General features: G+C 31.3%; 2 protein-coding genes across 5 annotated transcripts in view; one reads left to right on the plus strand and one right to left on the minus strand.

The window, feature by feature from the left end:
- Positions 1-20,065, plus strand: part of LOC105341673 (uncharacterized) — a 32,933-nt gene extending 12,868 nt beyond the window's left edge. The window contains exons 1-22 of one of the 4 annotated variants that reach the window (XM_066086843.1): positions 2,634-2,679; positions 3,733-3,788; positions 3,899-3,984; positions 4,083-4,114; positions 5,533-6,121; positions 6,534-6,580; positions 6,668-6,754; positions 6,884-7,009; positions 7,091-7,213; positions 7,326-7,400; positions 7,495-7,619; positions 9,316-9,402; positions 9,486-9,575; positions 9,899-10,006; positions 10,375-10,549; positions 10,720-10,866; positions 10,992-11,077; positions 12,043-12,113; positions 12,494-12,732; positions 12,809-12,959; positions 15,070-15,143; positions 19,926-20,065. In XM_066086843.1, coding sequence (XP_065942915.1) covers positions 3,759-3,788; positions 3,899-3,984; positions 4,083-4,114; positions 5,533-6,121; positions 6,534-6,580; positions 6,668-6,754; positions 6,884-7,009; positions 7,091-7,213; positions 7,326-7,400; positions 7,495-7,619; positions 9,316-9,402; positions 9,486-9,575; positions 9,899-10,006; positions 10,375-10,549; positions 10,720-10,866; positions 10,992-11,077; positions 12,043-12,113; positions 12,494-12,732; positions 12,809-12,959; positions 15,070-15,143; positions 19,926-19,966 — 2,589 coding nt within the window. In that variant the 5' untranslated portion in view covers positions 2,634-2,679; positions 3,733-3,758 and the 3' untranslated portion in view covers positions 19,967-20,065. Of the gene's footprint in view, positions 1-2,633; positions 2,680-3,732; positions 3,789-3,898; positions 3,985-4,082; positions 4,115-5,532; positions 6,122-6,533; positions 6,581-6,667; positions 6,755-6,883; positions 7,010-7,090; positions 7,214-7,325; positions 7,401-7,494; positions 7,620-9,315; positions 9,403-9,485; positions 9,576-9,898; positions 10,007-10,374; positions 10,550-10,719; positions 10,867-10,991; positions 11,078-12,042; positions 12,114-12,493; positions 12,733-12,808; positions 12,960-15,069; positions 15,144-19,925 lie in introns of those variants that run through there. The other 3 variants (XM_066086844.1, XM_066086846.1, XM_066086845.1) reach the window with 3 other exon arrangements.
- Positions 20,066-20,130: 65 nt separating this feature from the next.
- Positions 20,131-27,554, minus strand: LOC105341682 (uncharacterized). Its single transcript, XM_034468307.2, has 10 exons — positions 27,470-27,554; positions 25,721-25,787; positions 23,935-24,498; positions 23,658-23,834; positions 22,955-23,382; positions 22,710-22,791; positions 22,121-22,261; positions 21,856-22,002; positions 20,545-20,721; positions 20,131-20,345 (listed from the first exon to the last, which is right to left on the minus strand). Exons 2-10 carry the CDS (start codon positions 25,785-25,787, stop codon positions 20,131-20,133), a joined length of 1,998 nt encoding a protein of 665 aa, XP_034324198.2. The 5' UTR covers positions 27,470-27,554.
- Between the last annotated feature and the right edge of the window lie 247 nt (positions 27,555-27,801).

Here is a 27,801-nt window from a genome sequence, read left to right on the forward strand (position 1 = left end):
GTAAGAGTTGATATGTAGTGTTTATCAATTTAGTGTTGACAAATTGATTATGGATACTGTTAACACAAAAAGGTTTGCTGTCACATTGACAGCTTTTTTTAGCTCACCTGAGCTGAAAGTTCAAGTGAGCTATTCTGATCACATTTTGTCCGTCTTCCGTCCGTCCGTCTTTCTGTCCATCTGTTAACTTTTTACATTTTGAACTTCTTCTCTAAAACCGCTTATCGAATTTCAACCAAATTTGGCACAAAGCATCCTTATTGGAGGGCGAATATAAATTGCAGAAATAAAAGTCCGATCTGTATTCAAAGCGGAGAAAACCTTGAAACTGTAGAAAAAGGGGGGTGCATTTTAAAAAATCTTCTTCTCAAGAACTACTGAGTCCTATTCAACGTACAATATGTAGTTTAGCATAAATTATCCTTATGGGAAGGAAAATATAAATTGCAAAACTTAAGGGCTAATTCTGTTTCAAATCTGAGTTATTACGAAAATAATAATAAATGAAAGGCGTGTTTCAATCAGTTTAATAGCTTAGGGTTCGGCATCTGGTAAATGGGTAGGCAAGACTTGGCCTGGGCAAAACATAAGATTGGCAGTTATTAATCTGCCAATCTTATTAAAATTTCAGGATATTTGATGGACCAGTATATTTGTATTGTTGTAAATATTGCTGCAAAATAATGCGTATTTGGAATTGACGATTGCCGATCTGCCCCGGCTTTTATTTTGTCACGGCCCGGGTTTGCATACCCATTTTACCAAGACTCGTATTCCATACTTCTAAAACGAGGTTCTTTGTTTAAAGCAGCCATGACATTAAACGAAAAAGGGTCGCTCTGACTATGATGAATTTGCTTATTGTGCAACAGTTCGCGTATGAAGGGAAATTTTTGAAACATGCAAAATATATTGGTGCCGATTTTGTGAAGTAAATTGAGGCTACATATTTCAATGCGTTGACAGTTTTCACACATGACGTTGGTGTTAGCTTATTCTGATTTTCGTTTCGTTTTCATTATTTATGCTTTGTAACATGGGAACTATCGCCTGTTTTTCGTGATTTTTACGTATCAAATCAAACAGAGACTTCGGTAAATCAAACAGTTAACTGTTTACCTGCGCAAATTAAGCAAAATCTGATGTATCAAAAAAGTACTGAAATACAATTCATTCTATCGGTAATTTGGCATTATCTTTTGCGTAATGGTAGATTAATGCAATAGGTTTTTGTTAAGATGCTCGGCATTTTCTCGAGTTTATTCAGTTTAAATAGAGTTTGATACCGCTGACGGAAATATGTAGATATATATATACATGTATATATATGATTCATTTCGAAAAAATAAATTGTGTTCTTTATTTGCTATAGTGCATGTTTCTTGTGTTTAATTGTTTACAATTTCTATTTACTAACCATATTTGAGTGTTAAGCTTCGAATTATAAGCAAGATACAGAGATTTGCTCACAATTCTATGTTTGTACAGATCTTAAAAACTAAAGATTAAAAAAGTAAAAAATTTGTCAATATTTTTAAAGAAAATTTTCAAAGTCTGTTCTTCCAAAAACCAACTTTAACAACTTATTGTATTGTAAACTTAACCTTTTTTCGTCATTATTACTCCTACTGTACATGTGATCCTTGACTGTGTTTGTGTACATTTGTATAAACTGATTTTGAACCTCAAATACCAGTGAACTGGTCTTGAGTGAATAAAAGAATTGAAAATCTGAGGCCATTCTTTTTTCCCATTTTAAATGCTGAATAGGAAATACCAAGTTTAAAATCTTTAAAACAGTTTCCATGGTTCTGACACATTTCTGTTGCGGGGATAACGTAATTATTGCTATTCCTAAGAAAATATCACAGCGGAAAATTATCATGGTTTGTATGCGAGGTAAATAACAGTCATTTAATTATAATGGAGAAGGCAAATTAAATTTTTGAATGTTTTTAATTTGAGGAATTGAGCACATTGAGGTACAATTTTCTTTTTCACATTTATACATGTAGAATTTTTTTAAATAAAAAACAATAACTATTATATTTTTTTAAAAATACAATAACTAGTAAGTAGTTGATGAAAAAAATGTACCTATATGCTCTCATATATTTTGATCGCTTTACAAAGTGTTGGGGGGGGGGGGCAGAACGAAAATATATCTAGAGAATTGGAAGTTAACAACTAAACAGTGTACCCCTATCAAATGTTTAGTTTTATATCTTGCGTAGGATTTTCTTATTCTGGTAAAAAATAGTATTTCATGAAGGTACAATGTCAAAAATTACGTGTATGCAAAAATAAGCGTAAAATTCGAATACTTTACAATATTTATTTTTTGTTATTCTACCGAGGGACCATATGGCACAATATCTTTTGAACGCCCATTGTTCCTCAGGTGAGCGATGTGGCCCCACGGGCCTCTTGTCTTGTTTCACCATAGTTTCATTTGAAACCAAACTAAATATTTAAAAACCTTAAGACGCGTTATTTTTTATCAGTTTTGTGCCATTCTTAGATGATCATTATGTTTGGTAACGAAGAAAACAAAATGTGTTTCCATAAATGTATGACTCAGAGTCAAGTATAGATATATGGGAATTTTAAAAGATATAAATAGTAATGGAAATTTTTGCGTCTACTTTCATTTCATTGACCAGGTGTACAGGTAGGAAGGTAAGATAAAATATGGAAAAGGTGATAAATTCTGAATTATTCCATAGCTAGATGTAAACTTGCATTTTATGCACCTCTTGAAGATTTAAGATCGGACAGAATAGATCTGTCCTGAATGTTTGTTTGCTGAGGTGTCACTTTTAGTATGTTAAGAAAAAATATACCTACTCATTTTTTTTAAACATACAGTGCATGTAAAATCTTCGTGATCGGAATAAATTTTCACTTAAATATTTAATTTTCTTATAAAACAAACCAAATTTGCTAGTTTTTTTTAGTCTTTTGTTAGCTCGGGATCACATACCTTACACATCCGGATCAACTTTCTTTATTACATACAATGTTGTATTTTACACATTGGTGACGGCCGCTCAAAAATTACGCGGACACGGCTACTGTCTATTCCTGTGGACGAACTTTACAGTTGTTAACTTTACAAAAGATATCTTGAAAAGCAACTGAACAAATTTGTGGCAACTAAACTATGGATAAATAATAAATGCAAAAGCAAACGACAGAAGAACTGTTTTAATCTTGTTAATCGTTTTATATGAACACGAAAAAACAAAATCAAAACAATTTTATTTTTTATAACGTCTCTCAAATTAATTGCAACTAGAATATTCATGGCGCAATATATGATAAGTATAGAATTGTACATGTAAATTTTTATATGCCTTTTTCGGTTGTTTAATTTACGGGTTGCGAAAAACCTTTGTTAATATAATTAAAAGTAAATCTAACTTTAGTTCAAACAATTTTTATGCACCTAATTTTGTCACATTTAATTTCTTAAATGTAGGAACATTGAGGAGTATAAAACCTATCAAGCATCATGTTAAAAGCTGCCAAGAAAAAAGAAAAACAAAATAGAAAAAACAATATATTTTATTGGTGTCTTCATTTGATGATGCGTCGATCATTTCTAATATCAGTATTCAAAAACAATTGACACTGAAACCATTAGGTTAAAGAGGTTTTAATTTGATCATACAATTCATTTCTAGTATATGAATGAGATTCTTTCTAGCTAATATTTGTTGTTTACTTTAGAAACCATAACCACGTACAGAAAAAAAATGTCGACTTCCGACACAGTTTGCAAAGAGGTAAATCTTTGCTAAATAGACTCAAAAGTGGGCAAGCCTGGTAATCTTAAATGCAGTTTGTTGTATATAAATATATTTAAGAAAAATATGTTTTAGACATCTCTATGTAGTTGCAGATATTGACGAAAAAACTTGAAGATTTGGAAACCTCAAACTCAATGGTTATAAGAAAATTATCTGAAATTAATAAAAAAAGGTACGTAGATTATTATTATAAAATATATCCATATATATAATAAGAAATTCATAAAAAACAGTAATAATCTGTTTTTTCAAAAAATCTCTTTTTAAAAGGTTGGAAAGTCCTATGAACACAACTATTACAGGTAAAGATATTTTTTTTAATTTTCCCAAGAAATGGTCATTTCGAAAAATTCAAGGATTATCTATCAAACCAAATACCGGGAAATTATTTGATAATTTTACCTACCTTTTTAAGTGTATAGGTTGATAAGTGTCACCATTGAACGTTAAAAAGAAGAATTTAATTCGTTAAGAAGAGAACCATTAAAAAGCAGCATTCCTTTTTAATGAAGATTTAAAGAATGATAACATCTTGGATTAACTTTCAAAAACTTTGTTTTCTATCTATAGTTTTATTATTTCTATTTTTTTTTTATCTCAGGGCATATATATATATATATATATATATATATATATATATATATATATATATATATATATATATATATATATATATATATATTCTTAACACCAAGGTGAAGGAGACTTGAAATCTAAAAGTTAACATAATGATATTGGAAAAAAACTGAGCATTGAGCTAGGTTTTTGGTAAATAGAAAACATTGTTAATTTGAATTGTATCATCTCTTGTAGAAATTTGATACATTTCAGATACCAAAATCTGAAAACTTTAAAGGTAGAATCTTTGTTTATTTGCAAATAGTATACAATATAGCTTTACTCACATCCATTGTAACAAAAACACAGTTAATTTGTATTAAAATGCCTTTAATTTGCGTCTGGGTGCAAAAGCACATTTTATTGTTTTGTAAATGAACCAATATTTCTGGACCAATCGTGTAATTTAAGTAGAAAGTATGTGTTATAAATCTTTGTCGGCACAGCCAAGTAAATCCAATTTTCTCCTTTTCATTTCTCATACGTTAATCAGTCAATGAAACAATGATCAAACAAAATCAGAAAAATGAGTAAACGTATTATCATTTATTTAACATCGTAATTCCATTTGACAAATGGAATATGATTATATTTCAGATACAACATTTATTTAATTGTATTCACTCTGACAGACCAACCATTCAGACTTTGAATGTCCATATTGTATTGTTGCTGATTCAATAAATGATGCAACTATCATTCATATATATATATATATATATATACATATTTATATATATATTCATATATATATATATATATATATATATATATATATATATATATATATATATATATATATATATATATATATAAAACACTGAAACTAAAAGTTGTTGACTATATTACAAGTTTCCCATGTACACATGTTGTATTTTTAATATTCCCGTTTGCAGACTTGCAGAGTACCATACATTTCTTAATTTATATATATATATATATATATATATATATATATATATATATATATATATATATATATATATATATATATATATATATATATATATATATATATATAAAACACTGAAACTAAAAGTTGTTGACTATATTACAAGTTTCCCATGTACACATGTTGTATTTTTAATATTCCCGTTTGCAGACTTGCAGAGTACCATACATTTCTTAAAAACCCAAAGTGGAAATAGAGATCAGCAACATAGGATAATAAGAGAAGAGACATCAAAGTTAGATAAGAGAGTTGACCAGCTTTCTAAAAGCATAAATCGTGTACAAAAAACAACATATCCTTTGTATCGAAATGCAGGTGCTGAAACAACTGGATTAAATATTCCAAACTCAAATGAAGGACCAAAGTCAAGGACTCTGGAGCAAACTACTTCACTAATTGATGTGTCTGACACACTAAGGTCCGAACCTCCAAAGAAACTGAAATTCCATTTTTCCACAAATTCAGCAGAGGTTAAGAGAAAGAGAAAATCAGACCAACCTCTTCCAAGACAACCTCTTGCTAAAAACGATATTGGACTGAAATGTCGTTCCGTTTGTACTGATGATGACAATCGTGTGAAATGTCTAGAAGGCAGAGACCGGGAATTATTTAAAACTCCATCAAAAAGTTCGTCGCTTGAAACAGACGATAAACTTAATCTTCCGACTAGAGATGAATGGAAAAGGAAAAAACTCCCGAGGATACGAAAAATGGATGGAACCAAACCCAAATTAAAACTGTGGTTTTTTTTTTCAAGAAATCTTTTTCATTGATATAAAAGTTGTATTGATGAATTTATTATTGCCATTACTCACATTTGATCAATGTAATTTAATTTAATTCTTTAATTCCAACATATTTTATTTAAAATTCAAACAAACTAGGTAATAGGTAAAGCCTTTGTAAACCTTCTACAAATTTCTTCATTGTCTATACATAAAATATGTTAATTTGTAAAATAAGGAATATTTTTAAAACTATAAATAAAAAAGCATTATAGTACCATTGTCCATGCCATTCTGCATAAATTTTTAGTATCATTTCTTGACGTTTATTCCAAAAAATGCGCAAAAATGTTCTAAGGAATGGCACTTCTAGTATCCAAAATGGTCTAAACTATTTTGTCTGACCTGTATAAAATGTCATTATAGGAGTCCCCATTATCAAGCCAGAACACAGAACGAATTCAGAAATCTTGGTAAGACGTTTGCAATTGCAGTGTATAATTCACAGTCAATTTCTGCAATTATCCATTATTTAGCAGCTGAATTGTTTTGTGTTTTAGCTGGACTTAATAAAGATCCAAACGACCAACCAGACATCAAAGATTTTAACAGCTGGATAACTTTAGCTGAAAAAGAAAGACAAAAAGGTAAATTAAAATACATCTGCATATGCTAGGTTTTATGTTGTTGATCAATCAATTCTAAGTGGGGTTTTTCGCAACATGTACAATTTAAGTAAAACTATCTCTATATATGTACCAAAATTTTCTTTCCAGGACTATCCATGAATTTTTTGAAGACAGGACAAGGACCGGATACTTGTTTATTGTTAGATCTGTCTGGAAGTATGGTTGGTGAGCCGTTTAATGAAATGATGGTGGCAGTGCGAACATTTGTTGAAGGTAGATTAAACTTCAAGTTACTAGAAAAGGTTATTTAAAGAAAAATGACTTCACATCAGTACAAACGCATTAATTTTTTAGGCATTGCATCTGTATTTGCTACACAGGGGATAGAGGAAAACCTTGGAATCGCTACATTCGGTGAACAAACAGGAGTAATTCAACACATGACAAACGATTATGACAAAGTGCTGGAAGCACTTGGTAACTAAATGCGGTTTTTTTTCGACCAAATATTTACTAACATTAAATATCGGATATATTTCTGATTTTTTAGGTTTTCTTTTAAACAAATTAAATTTTTCTATATGTATAGATTTGTTGGTTCCTTCTGGTCCCTCTCCTATGGCTGCTGGATTGTACATGGCACTAGCATGCTGTTTTGGTCATGGTAGGTTCACTTTAACTTTACCCTACTCTTGTTGTATTGTTTGTCTTGTGATATTATTATACTGATGCACCTCTATCTACAACTTTCTTTTCAGATTCTAGTACCCACATAGGAAAAATACCTGTAAAGAGCAGAATTATAATGTTCAGTGATGGTAAAGGCACACTCGACATAAAATCGTCAGGAGACGACGACTTTGAATCACCGCTTGACTTTCTGGTAGAACACATATTTTAAGAGTATAAAATTACCAAATATTGTATTCTATTTTTATTCAAGGAACAACCATTGCTTATTGAAAATCATATTTTTGCGAATATCATTATCACAATCCCAAATTAATTACAAGTAAGATTTGACCTGCTATTTACTGCATAACTAAAATTCTACTCGGGATTACACCATTGGATGTTGAAGGATGAAACTCTATTAACATATATATTTTCTAACTGTTAAAATGAAAGATGAAAATACAATATATTAGAATTGTGATGGGGATGTCGAGGTGTAAAGGCGTCTGAAAGGGTATACAGAAAGTCAAATTTAAAATTGAAACGGATATTAGACCTTTACATATACTGGTCATGTAAAATGATTGAATGCAAATATTATTAATATGAAAACTTAAAGAATCTACACTATCTGAGGATTTTTTTAACACAAATAACAGTTTTTCTGCCCGATTGGTTTTTTGAGAAGAAGATTTTCAAAGATTTTTTCTCTGTATTTTCATGAAGCATAAAACAAATATTTTTCTACATTTCAGGCCTTCGTAAAGTAATTGAAATATAATTAAGTTCATGCACTGATGCTTTAATGCAACATGTTTGTAGATGATTTGTAAGATTAGATTTAATAAGTTTAATCTGAGAGAGGTCGCAACAAAAATTAATTTGTTCACCAGATCGTAAAACATGATTACTGCGCATGTCTTTGCATCAAATGACTGATTTGAGCGAAGTCTGTAAAATGATGATTAAAAAACTAAGACAAGAAACCTGAAAAATAAAGGAGACGTTTTAGATGGCCCAATAGTCGTAGTCTTATATAGGCTGTATAAATCTCCATTAAAAGAAGGGCTCTATATATCAAAATATAGAGAAAAAAAATACCCAAATATAAAAGGTAAAAGGACTGTGTGCGGCATTATGCATTTCTCGGCCCAAAAAATTAAGTTTTTAAAGATCTTTAAAAATAATGCAGAAGATAGTTGCAATCAGATTGAAAATTGATGTGTAAAAGGTTTTCAGCACAGTGATGTCATTTTGTAGAAATGACGTCATGAAGATTGTCATATTTGATAAATTAATGTTAATGTTTTTGAGCTAAATTAGGGTGTTCTCCGATGGATTTTCGACTGGAAAACATCAAGCGCATGGTTGCTCTAGTACCATTTTTAAGTATCATGTGTGTCATTGTATGAATAACATAACAATCGTTCTTGAGCAGACATGCGCTCTTTACTTCAAAATCAAAATATAAAAAATGACAATATTTTCATTTATTTGCAAAATTGCAGGATTTAGCTCATTTAGATGAGGTCATAGATAAACAGACAATGAGCAATGCTGACCAATATTAAGAATAAAGTGATAGGCATCCTCTGTTAAATGATTTATGATGATGTGATTTTTATACGATACTTTTTTAAAAATAGGCTAAATTCGGTGCAGATATTTGACCATATCAAATAAAGTTATTAATAGATGGTTTTACTATGAATCATACATGTAGTTTATAACTAAACAAACCATATCTTGAACTTTTAGATAGATGGTTCATTTTTAGACTAATCAGCCTCATTAAATAGGTCCAATTCCAATTCTAAAGAAATAAGTATATTCAAGTTTCGGTTTCTGAACATCTTTTTTTTTTCTTAAATGCATAGAATTTCATAATATTATGTATTAAACAGAAAAGTGTGTGGTTAAAAGAAACTGCTGAATATCTAGAGCAACGAAGCATCCGAGTTTATACTGTATCCGTGTGTAGCACGGAACCGGTGAGTATATACATCATGAAAATTTCATTATTTATAATAAATTGATATCACATTTATGCAAATGTGAGTTTCTTTCAATTCAGGCTTCGCTAGAAGAAGTCTCTGAAACAACTCACGGAAAGATGTTCAAGAGTACTGAAATCAACAAGCTTGTCAAAATGACTCAAAATACGGTACAGCAAGATTATACACCACATTTTACATAAATGATCTAGAGATCTTTGATTGCTTTTAAGTCTTTACAATATATTATGTATATCGTAGATGAAACCAATTGTAAACAAAAATAAATAAAAGAATTTTGTTATTCTGTACAATTTGACATGCTAGAAAGTCTATTTTATTTATTCAATACGCGTTACTGCATATTACATGAAGTATGATAATTCAGTTTTTAAATTGTAAATTTGCAAATCTTTTTGCTTACTTATTAAATTTGATTAAAGTCAACAATCAGGTTAAATACACTTTACTTAATTATATAATTTACTTGCAGGCAACAGCAGCAAAGTTAGTTGAAAATGGCTTTGATTTCACTGATTCACAAGTCGACGATCCAGAAGTTAAAGAGGAAGTCCTACGTTATAATCTTCAAGGAGAATGGGTAAAGATCACTTTTCATTTTTGAGTTGCATGTTAAAGGATAAAGGCATTTAAATAATGAAATAAAGTATAATATTTTGTGCAAATCTAATTTCGTAAATGTACATGTATATGTCGAACTCAAAAAACAACGCGTTTAATATGTTTTATTGTTATATTACGTAGTATATTCTCACTATATAACTCTATATAGATGCATTTTGTAAACATAGACAACAGACATTAATACCATTATATAATGAATAACAGATTTTGTATTCAGTTACACAGTTGTTGAAAGGCGCCGAAAAACGCACGCAAATAAGATAAGAGGACTAGTAAATTGCAATTGAATGATTACTGACGAAACATCACTGTAACTGTTTACAGGAAGACATTGTTCTACAAGGAAAATATATAGAGAAGAACTATAACATCAATCACTATACAGAGCTAGAAGATAGTAACTTACCACCACTTGGTTCTCGGGTCAGAAGAAAGCCAGGATGGAGGTATGGGGACCAGGATAAGGGCAGACCAGGGACGGTGGTAGGGCATCATAAAGGTAGTGTTGAATAGTCTAAATGTAGTACATCTTTTAAAAGGATTCAACCAACATACAATATTATGAAACTGATTGAAATAATCATTTTATTCAGATAAATAATACCCAGACGTAGGTATATGTGGAATGGATATGTACCTTAAATGTGTCTACACGTATCCTCATTTCAGATCTTATTTCAGTCTTTGTTGAATGGGATTATGGTGCACTTATCATATATAAGTGTCATACTCATTTTGGTCAGGATGTTATTTTGGTCAACGAGCCGCGAGTCCTCAGGGATGAAATCATTGCTGTTGGATGTTGTGTTAAACAGGGTATTTATTTTCATTGATTTATGTAAATAAATGTTACTCTGTTATTACACAACATGTTTGTCGTTTTACCAATGAAATGTAACATATGTAATATTATAATTACTATAAACTACCTAACTTGAAAGGAGTTGACTGGAAGTATGGAAATGAAGATGGAGGTTTAGAAAGCATTGGAGTAGTCCTAAAGGTCAACGCAAACGGATTGATCATTGTAAGGTGTTTTGTGTTTTCGATTAAACATAGTTAGCCATAGCATAAATATTGTGAAACTGTTTCCTAAATAACTTTGAAAATAGGGATGATTTATTTATATCAGCTTTCCGCCACAAAAGGAGTTTAAAAACAGTCTATACTTGTAAAGCAATTTGTTACAATATAATGTAAATTTAGTCAATAGGGACCCGCTCTGCGGGTAACCTATCGTGGTTGATCTGCCTGTCCATTTGTCAGTCTGTTTGTCCATCTGTCTTTCCGTTTTTTTGTCCGTCTGAGATCTCTTGTCCGATGCATATCCTCTCTTTCCTTGACCAAATCTAGCTGAAACTTCACCCACAGAGTGCCTATGGGTAAAAGGTATGCAGGGACTTTGGATTACGTTTCTGGGTCTAGGTCTAAGATCATAGAAGAATTTTATGAAAAATCCTCTCCACTTGGTCCAGTCTGACTCATACTTCACCTACATAGTGCCTTTGATCAAATAATGTGTAGTAATCTTGATTGATGTTTGTACGTCAAGGTATAATGTAATATCTGACAATGCAAACCATACACGGGTCATACTTTACATAGATATAGCTTGTGGGTAAATAGTGTGCCGTGACCTTGACCAAAGATCAGTCATATGCGAATGTCATAGCAGGCCTCTTCATCATATCCTGTTTGAGGCCATAAATCATTTCCTTTCCAATTCGCTTAATCTTGCTCAGATTTTACACATATGCCTGTAGATACATGTAAGGGGAAAAGAAATTGAATTAAAAGTTCTATGCCAACCGGAACATTATAAAGTTATAAATCAAGGCCAAAGCAAAGTTCTCTGAAATGCTTTTCATCCATTCAGATCAATTATTTGAAAGGAGTCCTTTGAGATAGTGACATTCTCAATAATGTCTAATTGGTTGATATCTTGGATGCAATTTGGATGATATAAATGATGTTGAATTGTTACACATTTAGGTCAGATGGCCAGATAAAAATAAACATCAATACAGATTTGGATTTGATGGCTTGTTTGACGTACAGTTATGGTAAGTAGAATATACTGCTCCTTGAAGAAAAGATGTCGATTGGTATATATTTTTTCACCCTAAAAAACTAAAAATATGATTTACCAAAAAACTGTTGCAAATTTTAGGATAAGAAAAGAAAAAGTATAGGCTATTTATTAAAACATATGTTCAAAATGCACCAAGAAGGCTGCATAATATTTGCCATGTTTAGATTATCTTGATTTACTTAAACAGAAGTGCTCTCTGTATAAGGATTAAGTTAACAATTAACTTTTAAAGTTAAAATTTAAGAATTATTTTCTTCCCTAAATAGTTTTATACCTAAAACTACCATGTAAAAAATTGTTGACCATTCAGCTTTCTAAAGATAACAAGCAATTTTGTTGTTATTTTTCTAGTGATGGAGTTAAATCGAGTGGAAGAAAGGAAATGCCATCACAAGCTGCAGATGCAGAAAGCACCGAAGCATACATTGCGTCTGGTTCATCCTCGGATCATTTAGAAAATCGTGAAATATATCACGGGGAATCGAAAGACGACAGAAGTAATAAAACAAAAAAGAGACCAATGTCAATCAAGGAGTTTAATGAACGAAACCGTCAACTTCAAACAAAGGAAGGGAAAAGAACGCCAGCAGGTAAAGTATTTTATTATAAAAAATCAAACTTAATTTTTTTAAAATTGTTGATAATTTTTTTTTTTCCATTTTTTAGTTCAAACCAATTTTAAAACAGACGACGTTGCATGGGCATATAAAAAAGATGGGATATGGTACACTCTTCCTAGAGATGTGAATGAAAAAGTGGAAAAAGCATATGGACGAAACAAACATGGTTCGACAATTCTGGAACTTAATGGATGCATGTGGGTGTACATCTAATATCTGAACTAGAGTTGTCTTTTTTTGAAATATTTTGTTCATCTTTCAAATAATGATGTAAGAAAAAATTGATATATGTTTTTTCCTTGAGGGCATTAATGGTGGCATATTTCTTCCCCTTACATACAAGATAAATTATGTTAACATGCAAAATAATTATGTCTACATGCAAGATACTTATGTTGACATGCAAGCTTCAAATTTATTTAGATGATCTGATTTTTATATTGGAAAATGACTAACTAATGTCAGACTCTGACATTATAGATGCAAAATGCAACATCATCATAAGAACATGCAACTTTTTTATGTTGACATGCGGGATAATTATGTAGACATGAACATATTTATGTGGACATGTAAGTTAGTTATGTTGACATACAACACATTTATGTCGACATGCGGCGACTAACATGTATTTATGTAAACTTGCGAGTTAATTATGTACACATGCAGCTTATTTAAATCGACATGTCAAGTTATCACGCATGTTATAAATAACTTTCATGTATACATTATCTTGCATGTTGACATAATTATCTTGCATGAAAAAAGGACAATAACAAACCGTGAACCATCTCAAAAATCCATAAAACGAAATACAAATTCAAAGCAGAGCAATACGGACCTTCAAATAGATAGAGTAAGGATCAGGTGCCTAGGAGGAGTAAGCTTCCTCTGCTGTCCGATCAAACCCGCTGTGTGCTCTTTGTCGTAATCGGGGGAAAAGCAGGAAAAGTCCGAAGACAATTAGGTGATTAATTATGGTCTAACAATTAGTATGAAAAAGTCAGTCAGCATGCGACCCAGTGGAAGATTGTATTTGCTGACATGATCGTTGTATCGACCATAGAACTTACGAAAAGATGACTTTAAACGAGACTGTTGATAGTCCTGTTTTATCAACTTGTTTGTCAGTAGCTTGATTTGCCTAAGAAACTGTTCATACGAAGAGCATGCCCTTGCGTATCGAATTAACTGAGATAAAAACACCATATGCAGGTGATGAAGGTATATTGCTACATAAGTAAGGAAAGTTGACTATAGAATAATTGAAGTCATCGCGTATAATTATTTCGCATGTTGATATAAATTCTTGCATGCTAAGATAATTACCGCGTATGGTGACATAAATATCTTGCATGTTAACATAACTGACTTGTATGTTCACAAAAATAAGTAGCATGTCAACATTAATATGTCGCATGTTATCATAATTATGTTGCATCTCGTGTCTATAATGTCAGATAAGAGCTTATGTAAGGTAAGTGATTTTACCTATATAAAATAAGGTTCTCTTAAAAGATTAGTAACTTGCATGTAAACATAATTACCTTTAATGTAGACATAATTATCTTGCATGTTGGCATAATTTTTTTGCATGGTAACATTATTTATCTTGCATGTAGAAGGCAGAAATATACCATCATAATATGAGGGTTTATATACAGAGCTTTTGATCTTTAAAGTCATTTTCGTCTGTCTCTACGATTGTTACAGGGCCTAGGTTCACTATACTTATCAAAAGTATTTATTTTATTGGCTTGCGAACCCTTAAAGATAAGGAACCTAATGCTGATGTCAATGCTGTATGATTCCTTAGTATGAACCCCCTCCCCATTTTAATTTTTTACACAAATAAATTGTGCATTAAGGTTTTTGAATTCTGTATTAATACATTTTGTTAACATATTTATCAACACCAAAAAATTCAGTGGATCTTATTAAGACTAACAATACAGCTAAATTGATATAATTTCGTGTGGATAGATTTTTCAAACGGTGAAAATACTACTTTTGGAAACTTTATAAATATATTATTACAAGAACATTTGTGTCATACTTATGTTACATGTTTTATTTTATAGCATAGGTGTAGATTTTTTTACAATTCAAACTCGAAAGGAGAGTCAATTTTAAAAACATATTAAACATGGAATGTTGGGAAACGAACATTTTTTTTTTATATATTAAATTATATTTAGATCAAAACACATAATAAAGATGTATTCAATATTAAATTATCGCTCATTTGAGAGAAATTGTAGCCATATGTCTAACATTTTAACTAATGTTTTACTTTATTGTCCTAAGATGCCAAGCATCCTTTTCCGACATGAAGATGGTGTGTCAGAAAACACATACAGTTACTGAAATAGCGAGAAATGGTACGTGAAACTTTTATAAGTCAACCGTTCAAACGCAGTGCTAATTGTTTTTCAAAAGTTATGATCAAATTTTATTTCAGAGGCCAGCAATTAGACAAACAAAACAATGGTGGTCTTTATCAGGAAGTTCTAACTCAACTAGTGTTACTTTCAAAGAAAACACAATGATGACAAAAGATATTAAATTCCAATTTGTCTGTGATAGATCTTATGTTAATGTTTACCTATTTACGAAATAGCTTTCAAATATACCCACGGTATGATACATGTATATACACTCAACAAAACTTTTAAGTGTTCACCCAGCTGATATATTTCCTTAAAAAATAGAAACATGCATTTGTCTTGCCGTCGGGGTGACTGCACTAACCTTTTAAGTTGTTAAGAACAATTCAATATCCTTGACCTCTGGTTGCAACCCGAGACCTTGGCCTAAGCTTTATATCACAAACACTTCCGGTTTGGTTAAATTTCGCCAAGATGTTTAAAGTTGCCTATGAAAAACGATGTTACACTAATGAAATAGAAAAATTATATTAAAATAAAGTTTCCTTCGGATTGCTTGATATTTAAAACAATGTCGTGGACAAAATAAACAGCAAATTTAAAGTGAGTAGATTCTGTCGAGGAAACAGTGCAGCAACCAATATTCCAACGGATCTGGCTGTATTCTCAGTGATCATTTTGGTCTTGTTAAAGCTATACACGCTATAATTTACGTCAATTTTGAATGACAGTGAAAACGCATGTGTTTGTCTACTTATAAAAGTTATCCTTAATCTGTAAATTACAATGGTGAATTCCATCTCGTTACAAAGATATAGATTTTTAATTGTTTATTTTCCTGCCGGGAAAATATACCTTTTCATGAATATTGATGAAGGAAAAGCGAAACCGACCTCATTGCGCATGTCCGCGGAGAACTAGGCGGTCGTTATTGTTTGCCTAATTAAATATCCAACTTGATTTTTAATATGCTTAACAGTTGTTAATTTGAAATACATACATGTATAATGAGTAATATACGTTTGTCATTCACGATACCCTTACTTCTGCATTAACACTTATAGGATCTATAAATAGCACATAGGGGAAAAACACAGGTCTACGTCATTTTTTTAACGGAAGTATTCATATCTACTCACAGGCTTGTATATTTTTCTTTTGTTTGTACTCGTATATCGGACAAATTTATGCTTTACTGAAAATATCCTTTCCTTTGTGAAACTATCACAATTATGAAGATGTTGACCCTTCACCAGTTTTGGTATGATAGACTAAATTTAGCTGTCGATATCACGTGATAGATTGATATTCACGAGGAGGCATTACTTTCCTGGCAGGAAAATAAATATTTTTTATTGTTTGATATTTGATATATTTGTTACGTGTTCGAATTGAGCATTATAATTAACAGCATATAGGTAACTTTTATTAGTAATCAAACACATACATTTTTCCCTTTATTCAAAATTGACGCAAATTATAGCGTGTATAGCTTTAAGTGGTTTTCTATCAAACTATCACCAAATTTTAATATCAATCACAAAAAATTGCCAATCATTTTAAGCGTGCGCCAAAAATACTAGTTTAATGTTTTGACGTTTTGTCATAGGAAAGTCATTTCAAACGATGTTGTTTTATTTTAGCTGTCTATTAATGAGAAGACATATCAGTTACGAAATGTTCAAAATTGTATATCATTTATCATTATTCTTTTTATCAGGGTTAACACTTAACTCTGTCGCAAGATATCCTCGATTTACACTTTGCTTAATTGCATGAAATGTTATGCCTACGGGGATTTGGCATAGCAGTAAGCCCGGATGATAACGTTGTAAAATTGCGCGATGTATTTCGAATGGAGAAAAGATGTAAGCACTTCCCATTATAAATCTCCGTAAGGAATCTTTTTTTGTTCCTGTGAATTTTTCCGAGTGAAAGATGATATTGTGTCAATGAAATTATCTTGGAAATTATCCCTTTCAACTATTTCAATTGCACTTCTTTCACAGGTATGTGTATTTTTATTAAAAATCGTCCAAATGTGCTGCATAAATATCTTGGGACAGACTATAGAAGTTTTGTTAAGTGTACAATAAGCAAATGTTACTTTTACATAAGATATTCCTTTTTTGTATGTGAATAGTTCTTAATCTTTATTCAGATCTTTTATTTTGTAAATTTAAGATGGTTTTGAACTCGTATTATCATAAAAAATTGGCTATTTTGTGTTTTGAGATTTAATGATTGAAATAAAAAATAAGCAGAAGTTGGCTTCTTTCCCTTTTTTCAAATGTGGACTCACTGTATGTCTGACGGAATATACATATATATGACATAGAGAATTGCAAATAATATTTTATTGCAAACAAGTATACATTTGTAATTCTTTTTTAATTATTATCATAAGGTCACCTGAGTCACTCAGGTTACCTATTGCAAATGGTCTTCGTCCGTCGTCGTGCGTCGTCCGTTGTGCGTCTTGCGTCGTTCATTAATAATTTTATATTTTTAACTTCTTCTTGAACACTACAAGGCATATTGTTACAATTTTTGGCGTAAAGCATCCCAATGGTAAGAAAATTTAAATTGTAAAATTCATGGCCCTACCACCCCCAGGGCGCCATGGGCGGGGCAAAATATGCAAAAAGATCCAAATTTCTAAAATCTTCTCGATTGCCACACATATGGAAAAAAACTTTATGCGTGATTATGATGTCCTTGAAAACCTTTACCAAAATTGTAAAATTCACCGCCCCTGGGTCAGGGGTTCAGGCCAAAGTTTGAGCCGATATGGCCATATAGGAGAAATGTTTTAAATCCTAAAATAATCGTCTCTCCTCCCATATATATTTGAGAAAAACTAAACGCAAGGGTATAATATCCATAAGCTTCTCTAAAATGTGAATATCCTGGACCCTGGGCCAGGGGTACATGTCCAAGGGTGGGGTCAAATAGCCGTATAGTAAAAATGTTTTCGATCTTTAAAAAATCGTTTCATCTGCCCCATACATGTGTGTGAAAAACCAAATACAAGGTCATGATGTCCATGAAGATCTACATAAATTGTGAAACTCATATTCCCTCTGTCAGGCCTTCAGACCTTTAGGCGTGGCCTATATGGCCGAATAGTGAAAATATATTGATTTAATTTTTTTTTGTACTATCACAGTCATTGGAAAAAATAGCGCATTGTTATTATGTACATAATGTCCTGATTTGGAATAATGAAGTCACTGCCCAGGCCATTTTATAGGGGTGGAGGGATTCATATTGCCATATATCGAACATGTATTTTTACGTAAGGTAATTGATGTGTGTCCTCCATTAACAATTTTAACTTCATCTTAAGAACTATGTGGTAAATTGCATTTGGCAATATTGAATTAAATATATCTTCCATTTTAGGAAATCATCTTTAATATCTTATACATTTTATACTTGTAGAAATAAGCTGTATGCATTTTGTGTGCATTTTAATGAAACTGTAAATATAATAAAAAAATTGACAATTTAAGGCCTGCAGGTCTCTTATTACCAAAATATTGGCCCCTGGAGCTAAGGTTTAGATAATCCGGCATTCCTTCGACTCTTGAATCCCCCCCCCCCTCCCCCCTAAATGAACAAATATTTTTCAAACATTAAACAACTAAGGCAGGGTAACAGTCAGAGGAATCTCAGACTAGGGTTTAAACGTCAAAATGAAACTTAAAAAATGCGTAAATGAGACTCTCTGACATGACAACCTGAGGGATATGGGACTCAGGTGACCGTCAAGGCCTTAGGGCTTCTTTTATTTTTTAAACAATAATTCCGTTATGTAACTTAAAATATCTTAATAATGTATAGTTTTTTTAAACATATTAAAAACTAACCTCTACATGATACATTAATATATGTTGTTTGACAAAGTCTGGTCATCCCTGCAAACGGATAGATCGGGCGTTCTGGCTACTCCCTCTACTGATTGAAAACATCTGTATTTATGCTACATGTACTGTGAAAGATCAAGATCAAAACGCCTGTCTCTCTCTGTCTCCCTCTCTATCTCTGTCTCTCTCTCACACACTCTGAGAAATGTATAAACGCATCGATGGAGGAAAACGTCTCACACGGGCGAGTTATAATAAAATACATAATGATCAAATATTTGGATATTTTTCTTTTATGTGTTTCATGAATTCTACCGTATTGCGTTCTTGTCTTTGGTTTACATACAGATTCTGAGGAAGTTGACAAAAGTCAAATTGGGCTTTCTGGGGCGGGTATTAAAAATTCAAGAAGTTAAAGCATCTATTTATTCACACTACAATGCAATTGATTTGTCTGCAACATGAACAAGAAACAAATTAATGTCATTTCATTTGATATGTCAAAAGATCAATTAATATATATTGTCTGCTACTTAAACCCAAAGAGATATACCGGTATGTGTAAGGTGAATAAAATGCAGCTTGTTTTACACAAATAAAAATACTTGTAATAATTTCAAATCAGCAAACCACATGTTGTTATAGTAAATAATTAAGTAAAATTATTAAATATCGCTTTTTCCAACAGATTTTAAACCAAACAAATGACACAAGATCTCGAAACTATGCTAACTCTTAAGACACATTATTTATGTGTTGTGAAATGTTAAAAGTCGTCCGTCCACCTATTAGGCTTTGATATCGGAGATCTGTGGTTCTCCTTCCATGCTGGTTGTATTGATTTCGCTTCCTTTTCTTTTTCATCTTCATCGTCATCTTCACTGCGTTTACCTCCACAAAACCTAAGGCAGCAGCACCCAAGAAGTCCCATGGCAACAATGGTCGTGATTGCAATGAGGCCAACCTCAATAAACTGAAAATATCCAGGGATTGAAAATCGTGAATGAGGGTGAGACAGCTTGCCGTTTAAAACAGATGTACTTGTTCTTTCGCCACTAGGTGTAGTGGTTCGGGTATTTGAAATCAGCTTGCTTGTAAATCTGTCTGTGTTTTTATTTGATTTTTTTGTCGTCCTGGGGATCGGATTGGTAGTTACAATTTTTTTTTGTAGTATGACTTTTTGACGTTTGTGTCGATGTTGTCTTTGACAAAATGGCATTGAAAGCATTTGTGATTCTTGTCGATGTTTTTGTGCTTTTGTCTGAGGTAAATGTTGAACTGCCTTGTCCAAATATTGCAAAATTACTCGGATAAGTCGAAGAGGAATCTACAAACATTACAAATTTTACATTAGGATGAAATGGAAACCAATTAAATCATTATCATTTTATAAAAAAATATTGATTGGCCTTTACATGATTTGATCAGAAATAATTCTTTAAGAGATGTACAATACTGAAACTTTTTTTATATATATTTAACCATTGATCTTTACAATATGTCATGATATTTGGATGATTTCGTACCGGTCCAGTACACATTGTCAGTGCTGGAATAGGTAGGTATTGCTACTGGATGCATTGTTGGTGGGTCTGATGTAGTCGTTCTTGTTGTTGTCTGTGTTGTCTGACTGCTAGTTCTATAGGGTTGTGTCGAAGGCTTGCGCGAGTGAAATACAATGTTTGGTGGTAACGATGAAGACTCTTAAAATCAATGTATATAAAACATAGTATGTGATAAAAATGTAAATAGCAATATCACTAAACATGCTAGTTAAAATATGAATATCAATATTACAATGCATGTTGACAAAATGTTCCTTATTGAAAAAAATCAATTATTTGTAAATAAACTTTAAATCTTAATTCTGGTTTATACCTTATTTAAGTGAAATATGATATATTTCCTACATTGCAAGTTAAACATCCACAATCACATATGTTAAAAGAGTGAACGTCAAAACGTGAGTTTTATTCTTTGTCGGAAGTCACTCAGAATACCTCGCACAATTTTTGAACGTTATAATCCGTGTTTGTTGCACTACAAAATCCCCGTAGACATCATATTTTTTAGCCGTGTATTAAAATTTAATAAGCTAGGTGGGGCGTTTTAAAGAGCATCGTTTGAACCCTATGATATTTACAAATATCAAGTAATGAAGCAAAATTTGAATCGAGGATATCTTGGGACAGACTATAGACATGAAACGAACAAAGACTTTCAAAGAGCTATATCTGATATTAGTCAAATTTGGCCCCCAAAATTCGATATTTTTAAAATGATTCAGGTACATTACTATGTTGTGTTATTTTATAAAAGAGTTGACATGAAATATGTTTTTCACCAATTTATTTGATTTATATGCACTCACTGGCAGTATATGACGTCAGAAGTGACTCTATTTTCATTATTCAATCAAAATCAATCAAAAATTGACATTTTTCTTATCTTTTTTCGAATGGGAAATATAGAGCGACTCTTTGAACAAAAGCGAACTTTTTGTCACTTATAAGTATTGGAGAGATACATCTTTGGTGAAAATATTTTGTTTGTTCAAGCAGTCGCTCAATGTTTCCTTAAAGAAAAACTGCCTTAAAACAAGCCGTTTTATGCTAAAAATGAGAAAATGGCGGGAAAAGGTAAACTTTATGATGTCATATTTTTAAATTGTGGGCATTAAAATCAAAATGAAAATTATGAAAAAACTTCAAATGTATATCTGTACAAATAAAACAAAGAATTACAGTAAAATGACAATGTTCATTTTAGGGGGCCATTTTAGGCTCAAACCATATATAGTCCTTTATATATGTACATAATGAATTGTACTTCCTTACCGGTCCAGAATCCATTGTCCGTGCTTGAATAGGCAGGAAATATCGCTGATGGAGGCGATGTTGAACTTTCCGTCGTAGGAGCTTTCTTTGTTGATGCCTGTCTGCTTAGCATCTGCGATTGTATCAAGGGCGTGCCTGTTATAAAGTCTGTCAAAAAAACCCACAAATTTTCTTTCGATACATGTAAGAATTGCTCTTTTCATTTTTAAGTAATACATTCTGAACTGAAATTCTATACATGAACGTAATGAATTTAATTCATTACCAGTCCAGTATTCATTGCCTGCGCTTGAATGGTCAGAAACTCTCGGTGTTTTTGGCGTTGTTGAACTGTTCGTTGTAGAAGCTTCTTTTATTGATGCCTGGGTGCTTATCATCTGCAGTTGTATTGATGACTCGGAAAAGCCTGTTATAAAATTTGTCAACGACAATGACAACTTTTTTGGAATATGTTTAAGAGTTGCATTCTTTATTTATTAGTATTTTATATAAAATTATAAGCTTTCATACTACTCATTAAATTTTTAATTTGACATACTACTCATTATATAGATACGATTCAATCCCTATGACATTAAATTGTTTTGATTGTTGATATGTTTCTTTTTTTATGTTTTTTGGAATTTGTTGATAAGTTTGATTAAAAATAACAACGACCAGAATAGAAAATTAACATTTTAAACTTGCCGGGCATTTTCATAATATATGTTTTGATATTAGTAAAAATATAGATAATTCGCATTATGTTATTTTTTAAGATCAATGATTTCTTTGCGATATTCAAAGGCATCCCTCGCCCAAAAATCGAATATTGCTGTAGAACGTTTGCTTAGTTTCTATCATTGTAAACGAACGTGGACATCGCCAGGCAGATAATGTGATGTTATCAATTGCAAATCCGTTTCCATCCGGTGTGCTCATTGCTTCAAACACGATCTAAAAAAATAAAAGCATTGAAAGATCGAAAACGAAAATCAAAAATATTTCAATTTTAATTGAGGTAAAAATATTAAGAAATGACAGTACTACACTATGCTTTTTTTTAAGGCTTTATAGTAGCCAAGTAGTAGCTATTTTCTGACCGTTATTTCAGATTTACCCGTCCAGTTGAAGATAAATTAAATTCAGCCTGAGCAAAGCTCCAATCATGCGTGGACTTCACATATTCCTGCCATATACACGTCGCGTCGTCCAGTGAAAGCGAACCATTTGTTTTATAAACCTTTAGCGTCTTAGTTTCATTTCCAAACATTTGAAAGTAGAACTGGAGACAAATTGGTTGGTTCAGAGAGGAATGCATAATTTGCGTGCTGATACATGCTGTATTGTTAGGTTGCATTGAGGATCCGTCGACGTATGCAAACTGACCAGATGCATTTTGAAACGCGTGATCATTTGTTGCATTTCTGATCTCTGCAATAGTTGTTTTATTGCCTATAATCCACGAGGTATTGGAATTCGGTAAATTTAATAATAGAGAGCAGGAAGAGACATTCTCAAAATCAAAGTCGTATGAACTGGAGTTTGCTAAAACAAACAAATCAAAATTGATATTTTACAAAATTGTTGCATATATACTTACTATATGCATGAGCACGATCAATATACTGATAAATATATGAGCTGCAAGCGCAGTTTGTCTCATAATTTTGCAATTAAAATATCTACAAATGTAAAACATCGACAGTTTTACAAATAGTGTTTGGTAACTTTGACCTTATCGGTGTAATCTTAATTGCATGTTTAATTCAAAGAATGTACTTAAGTTTATCTAATAAGGCAGAAGTATTACAAAAATGTACCTATCAAATTGAAAGATGGATATTTTTCTTCCAAATTTGTTGTTGTCGGCTTGGTTGAACCGATAGTTGGGGCTTCTGTTGTAATTGTTGCAGTTGGTAAAGATCCTGTACTTATTTCAAAAACCGTGTCTGTTGTGACTTTCATTGAGTTATAATCATTATCTCGCTTCTTTAAAGCTAGAAATAGGAGTAAATAAGATTTGGTTGTAAAAGACATTAGGTCACTCATATGCATTTCTATTTATCTGGGGACTCTGTAATTAAATATATTCAATACCTTCACATGCACCATTGAAGGCCTGATTTCGTATCGACATCAAAGAATCAAAATCCTTAACAATAATCACATCTTTTGGATCAGAGGCTAATCCTCGAAGCTCGACTTCATTGACTTCCTTTGAAATTCCAATAGCAAAGACCGTTATATTCATATCACTGAGTAGCTTTGCTTCCTTAAGTGTAGCTCCGGACGACATAGATCTACCATCTGTCAATACAATTACAAAATGTAAGGCATCGGGTCTCATTCCATTTGCCACAGTAAAAACATCGTTTCGGACAGAATTTAACGCTCTGTGGGTCATAGTTAACCCGGAATGGGAGTAATTAATGTGTTTGATACTCTCCAAGAGTTGTTGTTTGTCGTGGATTGCATTCAAGTAAAACTCTACCACCACTTCGGAAGAGAATGTTATCACAGCAACCTGTGTGTTATTGATTCCAATATCGAACCCCTCAACCAATTTTGCAACAAACTGATTTTGTAATTGGAAGTTGATATCCCCTACACTTCCACTCTCGTCAAGAACAAATACAAGATCTGTTGGTTTTGGAGTGCAATCTGAAAAAAACATTTCAGAATAAAAAGTTTGGCAATTTCAATGATAGTCAAAGAATGCATTTTTTTTGTTAGGAATGAAGTCTGATAAGTAATAATATGATTGTGATTGAATACCGTTAAGATTATTTTTTGAATAAAAGAAAATACTTTCGTTTTTGGGAGTTGATTTTAGTCAACTCTCCTATGCAGTAACTCTTGCGAAACGGAAGTGAAACTGTGTTTGGACCTTATAAAGCACAAATCATCACCGCTGACAAAATTCAGTACTTGAAAACAGTCGATAAATTCGATGTAATGTATTCAGATGCATTTTCAAGGCAATCAATAAAGAATACGTTGAAAATTGTCAGATATTAAATGGTGGGAACAATTAAGATATTTTTTTGTGTTCGCCAGAGTTCAATAAGACTGGTTCGCTGTCATTGATTACCAAAGCGCCATGACTATGTAAAATAATGATGGAATCAGACTTGGCGTAGTCTGAACTAGTCTGGACTCTATTATTATTTGTTTGATAAAAAAAATTGCTTGGATACATTATTTTCAGAAATATTTCGATATCTGATATATAATACATTCAAAAGATGTTTTTTAAATGTTATCTATTTATCTTTTCATGGTAAAGCTTTTATTGAATTTAGTTACATGTAATCATCTTTATTTTTTAAAAAAGAAATGAAAATCCACTACAAGAATTGCTTATGCGTTTTAGATTATTTTATAAGGTATTTATCTTTCTAAAATTATTCTAAGACTTGATATAAAATTCAGAAGGTAAAATGGCTATTTCTTGGTGTTCAAGCCTGTTTTTTTTCATAGCACTCTATACCTGTGGTTTAAAATGGGTTATCCACCCTCGGAATACTATTACTCAAATTTCTACGCATACTTCAGTTTCTGTGATTTGATTTATTTACCAGTTAAATACATTTTAAACATATCTAAATGATAAAGAGTGCTTCTTGGTGTTACAAATATGTGTATAGGTATACTATGCATTTATCAAAATAAATAAATAAGCATACAATCAAAAATCATTACAGACAGATAGATAGATAGATAGATAGATAGATAGATAGATAGATAGATAGATAGATAGATAGATAGATAAGCAGATCAATAGAAAGACGTTGGTAAATATATTTTATATTTTCAGTTATAAAATCAATTGCAATTACGGGTGTTATTCAGTTTAATTTCAAAAGTTCTTTTTTTTTTTTACCTTTGGAGGCTTTTGCAGTGAACAAAAACCCCACAAAAATCAAAGACGACCGCGATGTTATAAACATCTGCAAATAAATAAATGAATATAAATTAAATAATATTAAATTTAAAGAAAGGTTTAAAAAAAGTTTTATTCGTATACACTCATACTGTGGTAATTTGAACATTTTTTTCATTTAACTGACAGACTTAACAAAACAAAAGATTCTATAATCATTTAACGTTAAAAATTCGTTCAAATCATTTGTATGAATAGATTTTTCAAGTCATAAATAAATCATAAGACTACTATGGGGGAAATAATTGACATTACAAGACTGCAATGTATGTAATTATCGTACGAATATCCTACAAACAGCATAGATCAGTAGAAAATTTAATTAAAGATGCATATAAAATTTTAGATCAACACTCATTGATCATATTTAATAAAAAACTGTTTGGTCTTAAAATCATGCAAGTGCACTATCTGAGACAGGAATTAGATTTGAAGTTATTGCTATGAACACTATTAATTAACAAGCAGAGACAGCTATTGCTGTACACCTAGACACGTTATCGTGAGTGTGCTATTTAAGTCTTCCTATTGTGTCAACTTTCTTTTATACAAAGTAATAAACCTAACAAAATCTTTGAAATCTAATAAAAATTCTTTATGCAGGAGCCTTTTGTATTTTGATTTCACATGAGCTCTTAATCCATCCAGATGCACTTCCATTATGAAATATATTACTGTAATATAAGTCATTGTTTACTCTTGTTAGCTGATTTTTAAATACAAATCAAACAAGCAACATATGATGATAAACAAAAGTTTATGTTTATATTCATTCTAATAAAATTGTGACAATTTTCCAAGAAAACAGTGTTTATTGCTGTTGTGGTGAATAATACTTCAAAATATATAACACTCATAATAGTCACACCTTAGGATCCAAAGTAAGAACACATGAATTTATCTCCTTAATATTGCAATGAAAAAAGAAAGATAAGTGACATCAAAGATATAAATAAGTCGAAATATTTTGTTTAAAAGAAATCGAAAGAAATCGACCAAACTTCAGAAAACGAAACAAACAATATACACGCTCCTTGTTTTTCTGCATTTTGATTTATCTATAAAAATTATGAAAACAAAATGTTTTTAAACAAGCACTCTTATTCTGTTTGTTTATTAGTTTTTAGACATACAAAGTCGATACAAATCATACAAAACATAAATATAATAAATGTCAATTGACATTATTTAAAAAAAAAAATGAAATGAAAATTAATATCTTCATTTAGATATTCTTAATCTTTATGTACGTTGAAGTTAACTCATTGATTACTCGCTGTTCGTAAATTATCTTCTATTAGTTCTGTAATCAGTTCCACCCTCCCCCCCCCCCCCCCCACTCAATAATTAATATTCGTTGCATTAAATTCAAGTACTTTTCTATATAAAAGTTAGGTAGGGTTTGGTGCATCAAGTACTGGCGATTTTATTAAAATTTAGCATGATAAAATTTTATTCCTTAAGAAATCAAAAAATTCTCTTCAAACTTTTTTGTTTTTTTTCATACTAACGACGACCAAGTTAAATGTACAATATGATTTCAATATTTATCTTTTGAAAAAAGATTTTTTTAAAATGTTATATATATAGATATATTTTATAATGATGCATATTGTAAGACTCTAAATTAACAAATAATGAGATTAAAAGACTAACAAATGTAGTTTCAAAATCAAAACTATCACATACCGTGTTTCACAGAGGATCCCGGTAGTCAAAGGCCATATCAATTCTCAACACCGGTGTAAATTATTTATCATTCGTTTATATGTAGGAGAATATTGATTGAGTATTATTGGGTAAATTTTTTAAAAAGATATTAAGCAAGGTAGAGAACCTGAGAGTAAAACCTCAGTATTATTGGTTTGTTTATTTAGCAGAATGTCTTTGCTAATGTTTACAAAACATCTTTCTTTCTTCGTGGTTTAATATAATTAACATGTAGAGAAAAATATATTATGAAATGGTCAATTTGTTTTTAAAATCATGTATCAAGATCTTTTTTTAATCAATAAACGTAT

Source organism: Magallana gigas, chromosome 6 (genome assembly GCF_963853765.1).
Source record: "Magallana gigas chromosome 6, xbMagGiga1.1, whole genome shotgun sequence".
Lineage (NCBI taxonomy): Eukaryota > Metazoa > Mollusca > Bivalvia > Ostreida > Ostreidae > Magallana > Magallana gigas.